The 10,068-nt window shown below is 28.7% G+C and overlaps 1 protein-coding gene across 1 annotated transcript in view; it reads right to left on the bottom strand.

Annotated features, from left to right (window-relative positions):
* LOC113790958 (uncharacterized) overlaps positions 1–9,100 on the bottom strand; it is a 29,445-nt gene extending 20,345 nt beyond the window's left edge. Inside the window, exon 1 of the mRNA XM_027340666.2 lies at positions 7,560–9,100. Coding sequence (XP_027196467.2) covers positions 7,560–8,094 — 535 coding nt within the window. The 5' untranslated portion in view covers positions 8,095–9,100. The remainder of the gene's footprint in view (positions 1–7,559) is intronic.
* Between the last annotated feature and the right edge of the window lie 968 nt (positions 9,101–10,068).

A 10,068-nucleotide genomic window follows, 5' to 3' on the forward strand; every position in this document is an offset into this window, starting at 1 on the left:
ACGTTATCTATGTGAAAAGATAGATAGAAATAGGACGATGAATGACGAAAATTATCATCATCATCATGAATCAAACAACGAAGAAGAAAATGTTTATGTTTTCATAATAATAATAATGGAAAGTAAATGTTTTCCTTGTTGTTGATCAAACTAATTAATGTCAAAACAGAAGAAGAAGAAAAAAACATTGTTGTTACGGTATGATGATCTTTCTCTCTCTCTCAATGTATGTATTTCATCTTTAGGAATCTTCTATGTAATATTCCAGTTTTGGTGAGATAATATTCACATGTTTTTTTTTACTTTGGTATTCATCATCTTTTCGGTTATTTTCATTTTGTTACTTTTCTGGTTGTTTTCTGCAAAAAATGAATCATGAATTAAAATGTCATTTTTTTGTAAGAAAAAATTACATGAATAAAACAATAAGATCAATGAGTATCATCATAATCATCATCATTTTGTCAAAGATCAAATCAAATGTTAATCAAATTTAACTTGATTTAAAGAATAAAGTAAAGTTTAAACGACAATTAATCTAATTTAATTTATTTTTATTATCTTTCGCTCTCTCTCTCTCTTTGCTTTGGTCAACTTTTGAGAGAGTGAAAGAGTCATTATCATTAATCCTCAAGTTTGGTTTTTTCTTTGATTCACTGAAAAAAAACATTGTAATTTAATGTAATCACATTTGAAAAAAAACCAACAGCGAAAAATTCACTAAACTACCAACAGCAAAATGGTAACTGGGAAAAAAACTATAGAATGATGGGTCGATTCTATGATTCTATGATTCTTTTGCTTGTTTGTTTCAAGTCTCTCTCTGGTCTTGACTTTAATTCAATTTAATTTTGAAAAAAGCTAAAAAATTTCAATGAAAAAGAAGAAGAATCGATTGAGCAGTGACAAAAATGATCATTTTGTTTGGATCATTTTCCTTACTGCTTTGTTTGTCTCCAGTGGCTATAATTTTTCTTCTTTGATGCCAACGATGTACAATGTGTTTTGTAATCATACCATGATGATCATCATCATCGTGGTCATTAATTTTTTTTCAACAGAAAATCAACCACGATTTTGTTTTTTCGTTTTAAAAATTGTTTCATCAAATGAAAATAAAAGATTTTCCACCAAACAAACGATGAAAAAATGAAAAACCATAAGAAATTTTTTGATCAAATTGCGCTAATGATCAAATCGGTCGGTCGGTCGGTCGATCGGTTAACTGTTTACTACGAATGAAGGGGTTTTTGCCTTGTTTATGATGTGTGATTTTACATTCAAAAACCTTTTTCTCCCCATCGATGATGGTGGTGGTGGTGGTGTCCCAAACAACAAGCAAAAAACCAAAGAAGAAAACCGAACCAAAATGAATTTTGCGGAAAATGAATTTTTTCATAAAGGAAAATTTTTTTCTCAAATGTGGAGGATTCTGTGACACTAGCCAGTCAACAAAACAACAACAACAACAAGAAAAAAAAATCAATGAAATGGTTGATTGAATTTGAACTAGATTTATTTATTTCATAGGAAAAAAAAGCCATCATCATTTCAAATGATTATAATCATTGTTTTGTTTGAAATTTGATCCATTTGAAATCAATAATAAATGAAAAAAATATCAAAGTCGATTCAGACAAGCAAAAAAAAAAAATGGCGAAAAAAAATGAAAATCAAACAACAAGAAAATCAAACAAGAAGAAAAACAACAAGAAAAGATTCTTGACTTGAATCTTTCAGTCAATTCAACAACAGCAGCAGCAGCAGAGGAAAAAATTCTTGATTCGATTTTGCAACAAGAAAAAAAATAAAAGCATGACAACACAAGCAAAGGAAATAAAAACATAAAACAAACACAGAAAAACGAAAAAAAACGGATCATATGATTACAATGTTAAGCAATGGATTATATTTTTTACCAAAAGAATCAAACAACAGCAGCAAAAAAAAATCATCTACGATTATATTACATTTGTTTTTGTTTTGTTTTTTAACACTGACGATGGACAATGGTTTAGTTTCTTGCTTCCGATTGACTTTTATCATCATCATGTCATATTTATTATTCATCAAACGTTTTTGTTTTTAAAAGAAACGGAAGAAAAAAAACAAATTGCAAACAAACAAACCAAACAAATGCCAATCGAAGCATGGCTAAATCATTCATTTTCATATATAATAATAATAATGATAAACATTGAATGGACTATGGATTTATTTAAAAAATGTTTGCTCTATGTGTGTGTGTGTGTGTGGGTGTTTAGTAAATCTAACATCAAAAACTAAACTAAATGAATGAATTAAACTAAACAGAATGGAATGAATAGCAATGAAATTCTATATGTGTGTTTGTCTGTGCTGTGTGATTTGTGTAATGTAAATAATATGAAAGTTATGGATTTTTTCATTCATTTATTCATTTAGTGTGATTTATTTTACGACAATAACGACTATGACGACGATATTTTCCACCTTATTTTGGCTTTTGCCTTTTGTTTTTTTCCATGCGAAAATGATGATTTATTAAAACACATTGGCAGTGGTGATCAATATATATTTTTCTTTTGTTTTTCTTCGTATATTGCGACAAACGAAAAAATCACAAAAAAAAATCTAATCGAATAAACATTTTTTGCAACCTTACACAGGTTTTGATGGATTTTTTTTTCCCCAGTAACTAACCAACTGACTTGAGACTGAATGGCTGACTGACTGAATGGCTGGCTGCTGTTACCCAATAACAATTACTTTATTATTATTAAGATTTTTTTGATAAGAAACTTATTAGGTTTTTTCTTTTCTTTTGCTATGTTACCATATAGGATTTATTCTTTTCTTTTGCTCTTTCAATCACAAACATTTCTCATCCTCATCATCATCATCATCATCGATAATGTCGCCTTGGTTCTTATTATTCTCTCTTGATATTCTCTGTAATTCAAACGACACTCATTATTATTCCAAAATGTTCATTCTTTTCATTTCATATTATAATAACAAAAACAACAGGAAAAACAAAAACAAAAAAAAAAAAGTTAACATTATTCATAAGGTTTCACTAAATATTCAATCTTTACTATCGGTTTTTTTTGGATGCTGACTCGTTTCTTTTTTTGGTTGTTGTTCAATTTTCGTTCGTTTCTATGCGATTTTCTTTGAGTTTTGTTCATTCGTTCTTATCAGACTATTTTTAGCCTGAATTTAATCTTAAAGATTTAAAAGCTAAGCAGAGAGAGAGAGAGAGAGAGAGAGAGAGAGAGAATTCATCCAGTTCAGTCAAATCAATTCAATCGAAATTCTGCTGTTCGCGTTGGCGTTGGACAATATCAATGAGGAATATTATTCTAGCCAAATTCATGCAGAATATTCTTGCCACAATGTTTTTTTCGAGGAAAAAAAGATTTGTTGTTGTCGTCATCGTCACTGGTGTTATGAATTTGAATTTGCAACAAACAAAAAAAGTGAACACAAAATTTCTCTTTGTGTTGCAAATTTGTTTTTCTTCACATTCGCTCATTCATTCTCTACTCAACTTGAGTCGATTGTTTAAATGATAGATGATGACACATACACCATTAGTGAATGAAAAAAATGAATTCAAAATGTGCCAAAAAAAAAATTGATCAAAATCTCATTCATTTTCTGGCGTTATTATCATCATCAACTTGAATTATCCAGGAATTTTTTTTCTTTTTTTTTCTTTTTGCTTTCATGGGATATACACTACTAACCAGTATTCAGTCATCATCAGTAATTCAGTAATTTTCATTCATTTAATTTCAAATCATATTTTTTTGCTGGGAACTTGATGATGAGCATGTGTGTTCAGTGTTAACTAAACAAATGAAGAATACAAAAAAGAAACTATTTTGCATTCAAAATGATTAATATTAAGATAAAATAGTAACTAACTATATCTACTGTAGTGTGTTATGTTGAAATAACAAACATCAACAGAGAGAGAGAGAGATAAACAAAGTGGAAATGCATTTTTGGAAATAAATCCCTTATAAACAACAACAACAACAGAATTTTCAAACAGAATAAAATGTAGTCAATATTTGAATGTGATCAATTTGAAAGAATCTTTTTTCTTTCGTTTCGTTTCGTTTTCAATCGTATTGATACCCGAATAAGAAGATACCCGAAACGATCAACAATATAAAAATCGGTGAAAATGATTTGAAAATTGAGATAAAGTTACACATATGGAAGCTTTTTCTTCCTGTTTTTTTTTCGTTTGTTTCTATCAAAAACAACAACAGGAAAATTTTCGTTTTTTCGTAAATTACATTAATTTATCTTTTTTCTTTCTTTCTTTCTGGGAAAAACCGAAATCAAACAGCCAACAATAAAAACCGAAAATGAAATGAATGTTTGTTTGATTGGCCTTTTTGGCAGAATTTGGATTTTTTCTTTCCGAACGCAAAAAAAGAACGAAAAGAAAAGAAAACGAAAAAGAAAATCCAAATGAAAATAAAGTGGAAAAAATTGAGATTTTTTTTTGTTGGTTGCGAAAAATAAATAAAAAACCCTTTTTCCCGAATAAAAAAAAACCAAAATCATTATTTAAAATCACCGAAAACGAAAAAAAATATCATCCATATTTATGAATGAGGGGAAAAAATGGAGTGAAAAACCGAAAATGCAGAAAATCTTTTTCGGAAATTATAATCTTGATGGCATCATGATTACCGACGCCATTATCATTGTAAACAACGTCGTTGAATATTTACAGAGGGGAAAAGTCATTGGTTTTTGTTTTTGTTTGCGAAATTTTTTTTAAAAAAATATTCAATTCGTTAATAGATTCTCTGGTTGGCCATCAACCAAAGATCAAAAAATGCCTTCACTGTTCATCAATGTTTGTTTGATGAAGAGATTCGTGTACAAACTATCAATGTTGGTACATGATTTTCTCTATTCCCCCCTTTTTTTTGTTTCGAAAAATATACAAAGTTACCCCCAACACAGAAAACACAGATTTACTATTCCGAAACTAGACATAATCGATGAAGCAAAAAATTCTAGCCCTAATTAATTAGGATCATTTTTTTCGGGATTGAATAAACAAAGCGAGAGAGAGAATCCAGAATACAGAATCCAGAATCCAGAATCGTGAAGCAAAACCAAGAAAAAGTCAAACAAGTGGAAAAAATCAATCAAAGAATAGAGAAATGGATTCTTTGTTCCATTACATCGAAAAGGCAAGGATATAGATTTGTTTTTAGGATTATTATCATTGATGATGATGATGATGATAATCGCATGAACAAACAAACAGAACGAACCGGGTAACTGAAAAATATTTCCCGGAAAGAATCAAAAAATCAAAGAAAAAAATTTTCAGATAAAACAAACAAATGTTGATCGTTTGGAGATAGTCTCGTCGTTAGTGAAAGAAAAATCTATTTGTATAATCTCTCTCTCTCTCTTTGTATAACTAATGTAAGAACATTGAACGAATTGTAAGATTTCGATTTATCATTTTACAAATAATAATAATAATAACTTTAGTCAATGAATTTAGTCTGGCTAAAAATGATGATGATGATGAAGAAAAAGTCAAAGTCAAAAACAAAGAAAAATCTAAATTTTTTCAAGCGATTAGAGAGAGAGAGAGAGAGAGAGAGAGAGAGAGAAATCAGACAATTTTGATCCAATTGATCCCTAAATGAATCCATTTTGTTCATTAATCTAATCCAAAAACAAATTCATTTAAAACTAACTAACAACAACAGAAAATCTTTTCATTTGAAAAACGATATTTTAACATGCAAAACAACAAACAAACAAAATTCTGATTACCAAATGGACCAATATATATTGGACAATATATATGTCTCAAATGATAATTACTAATGAAGAAAAATTCATATTAATGATACACAAATAGACAGATTTGTTTTTGTTTCAATATAAATATTATCCGGAAATAGAAAATTGAATCAAATCACCAGATACAGACAAACAAACAAACACACAGAATGAATGAATGACAGCAACAACAAATAATAATGATTATTAAAAATAGCCAAAAGAATATCCGGTTAATGATGATGATGATGATGGACATATAGCAACAAATATACATGATTGTCCATCCTGAAATCAAAATAAACGAATGAAAGAATGTTTTGGTGTGTTGATGATGATAATATGTGTGTGTGGTCATTAAATGTAAATCCTAAAATATCATTACGTAACAATAGGATAGGATATATCAAGCAGAGAGAGAGACAGAGAGAGAATATAACCTCAAAAAAATACGTGAAAATAAATATACGAATAATAATCATTATCAAAACGGTTTTTTTTCTGTATTTTTTTTGGTTATATAGATCAATCGACACTGATGTTGTGTTTATTGTTAATGGGTTTTTTTTTGTTTTTGTTTTTTTTTCTCTGGTGCCTTTAATTGGCAGCCACGCAAACACATGGACCAACCAACCAACCAACCAACCAACGAAGAAAAAAGACAAATACCAATTTGGCGCCAAATATAATCAAATATAATAAACAGAAGATAGGAAATGGACAGAATAATGATGATTATGATTATTATGATTATGATGATAAAGCTAATAACCGAATGAATGAATGAACAATTTTTATTCTTCCCAGGGAAAAAAACCCATACATGCATCAATAAATGTTGCTGTTTGTTTTTTCGTTTATCATATCCAAAAAATTTCATTTCGTTCATTCAGAGGGTTGTCAATAAAAAATCATTATTGGTCATCATCGACAACAAACAACGTTTTATTGATGATCCATAATCCATTCAAACACATAATTATATATATTCTTTGCTTCTTTGCTCACTTTTTCTTCTTCTTCATTGCAATCTAGCAAAATATTATCATATAAAATGAAGGAATGAATTGGACATTTGATGGTCTGCTAAATAGATGCCATCATCATCATCATGATCATGATCATGGATCAAATCTATCTATCTTGGAGGAAAAAAAAATGATTTTATTATTCATCAAACACATATATTCAGAATGAAAACGGTGATATGATAATAATAAATTCGAAACACGTTTTCGTTCGTTTCTAGTTATGGGCAATATGTGTTTAGATTTCAAATTTTTCTTCTCTTCTTCTTCTCAATTTCAATACTGATTATCGGAATTGAAATATGTGTTTGTTTGGTTGTTTGTTTGTGAAGATAGATATAGATAGACAGAAACGAAACACATATCATTGGAATATTATTGGAATAACAAATATCATTTCGGCCAGGAAACGAAAAAAAAGCTAATATTTTTTTCCATATTTGTTTTTCTTCTTCGTTTTTTTTTTGGTAGATCATATGGCGCAAAGCATAATAATCGATTTGAATCGGGGAAAATCCTGGTTAAAGTTGGTTTTAAAAAAAGGAAGAAGAAGATTTTTTTTTCTTCATAAATTTATTTATTTATGCTGGACAGATCGATAAATCTATCAACTTGTTCTGATGATTGGAGAATTTGGTTCAAATTTGTTCAAAGAAAATTGAAAAAAATTTTGAATTTCAAACAAAAAACAAACTTAAAGTGATAAAAACATACCCAAATAGGTTGATGCACCTGTCAATATAAATAATGCTTTCAATGCATCCAACATACATGTAACCGATGTAATACTTGTTATTAATAATAATATTAAACAAATTTGTATTAATTGTAAACGATTATTATTATTACGTGTTTTTATAACACGTGTTTGACGATGATTATAATTATAATGATTAGGCAATAATCTGGCTGTTCTATTAGGATTTTTATTCAGAGATTTTAACACTGGTAACACTAACGTTGGTTTTTTATTATCACATTGATTTTTTCTACGAAAACAATAAACACAAGAATCACAAAAATGTTGATGACACTTATCACAGTCAGATGATGATGATGCTGGTGATTTTGATGTTAATTCTGATGATGCTTGTGACGCTGGCGTTGATGCTGATGACACTTGATAATCGATTAATTGCATATCATTATCATCGTCATTATCCATTGATGATAATAATAATGTTGACATTTTCATCAATTTTCTATTATCCTTTCGATATAATAATGATCGTATAGAATTATTATTCATTATAGAAGTAAACTTTATTGTTGTTGATAATGTTGATTTTGACTTTTTTAAAAAAATCCTTTATCCGTTATTAGGAATTTTGGTTATTATTTCCATTATATTTTCATCGTCATTATTATTTGCATTATTTAAATCAAGTTTCACACACACACAAACACGGGAAAATACACGGGAAAAAATGGATGCAATTCGCTGGAATTCCGTATTCTGATCCGGGAAGAGAGAGAGAAAGGGAAAATTCTTTTGAATCAATTTTTCTGTTAACACTTTGAAAGTAGAATGGATATTATAAAAAAAAATCCGGAAATAAATTCGTCAAAGAATCTGTTGAAAAAAAAATCAGTTCAGGAATTTGATTCACTTTAAAATGATGATTATGATGATAAGATCAAGATTGAAAATTATGACGCACCATCACCATTATAAACTTTGAACTTTTAAAAAAACCTTCAAAACACAACAACAAGTGCTAATCGGTCAATAATGATGATGATGTCTATATAACGGTAGACGTGATTTTTCTTTTTCTTTTTTTTTCAAAAATCAACATTGCTATCATCATCATTCAAACAAACAAACAAACATTGGTGACAATGAATAAATAATAGATGATGTAATCTTTTTTCTCTTTTCCTTTGGTTCTTTTTTGATCGATCAATCATCATCAATTTTCAATCAATCAATCAATCAAATCATTTGGTATTTGTTTGTTTGTTTGTTTGCTTTTTACAATCACACCGAAACACCACAGAAATATTTATCAATGATGATGATGTAATTTACATTTGAAATATTGTTTGATATCGATATTCTCTCTGATGACAGAATTCTGATGATGATTCTCAGGCTTTTCGATAATGTTGAATCGCGCTGGCTGGTTCTTGAGTGCTTTTCAAAAAATTTTTCCATTCATTCATTGTGAATGTTTCGGGCTGCTTGGATGATGATAATAATAGAACCCAAAAAGAAGCAGAGATTCATTCATTCATTTTGAATGTTGTTTTTTTTCTGCTATGATCCCAAATATAAAAAAATACATCAGGAAGTGGTATATATACTTGAATACCCAGACTTTCTGATGTAATGTGTGTGTGCGTAGTGTGTTTGTGTAATGTATTTGATGCACTATATTCATGGCGCCCTATATATCAAATACAAATAGGTTTTTTCCTTTTGGTTCTTCATCGGTTGAATTTTAGGAAAATTCAAACAACGAAAAAATCCTTAAAAAACATATGATGGATAGAAGAAGAAAAACAAAAATGTCAAATGGAAAAAAAGAAGGATTTTTTTCTTCTACGATTCTACGATTCTAGATTGACAGGCAGCAGCCATTATTCATTTATCAACAATATATATTTCAATAGTCCATTTGGTCAGATTTTTTTTCGTTTTTCTCTGAAATGAAATATTTTTCAATGGGAAACAAATGAAAACAAAAACGAAAACGAAAAATGATAAATATCTTTGTGTAATGAAAAGAAAAATGAATCAAAACCAAACAGTATTATTTTAATAATAATAATAATTATCATCAACATTACTGTTATTATACCATTGGGAAATTAATATATGAAGAGAGAGAGAGAGAGAGAGAGAGAGAGAGAGAGAGAGAGAGAGACAAATACAAATTATATTTTCATTTGTAAAACACAGACTCAACGAAAAAAAAACGAAAACCACAACCAAACCTCATCATCAAACCAAATCATCATTATTATTATTATTTCATCATCATCATCAATTCTTTATTGAATGATAATCAAAATCTTCATAATGAATGAATGAATGAATGTTTCAATCACCCAAAAAAAAAAAATTCATATTTGAATAAAAAAAAATGTCCGGATATAATACAAGTGATGATGGGATCAAACAGACATTCCTTACGGCTATTGATTGACAAAACACCTAAATTGACTGTGATGATGGATACGATTAAAACGAAAAAATCGAAAAAATCGACAAACAAAC

This window comes from Dermatophagoides pteronyssinus, unplaced genomic scaffold, assembly GCF_027571235.1.
Source record: "Dermatophagoides pteronyssinus isolate colony J.1.1.1.1 unplaced genomic scaffold, Derpt_VIB-CSIC_2022.12 sq0020, whole genome shotgun sequence".
Lineage (NCBI taxonomy): Eukaryota > Metazoa > Arthropoda > Arachnida > Sarcoptiformes > Pyroglyphidae > Dermatophagoides > Dermatophagoides pteronyssinus.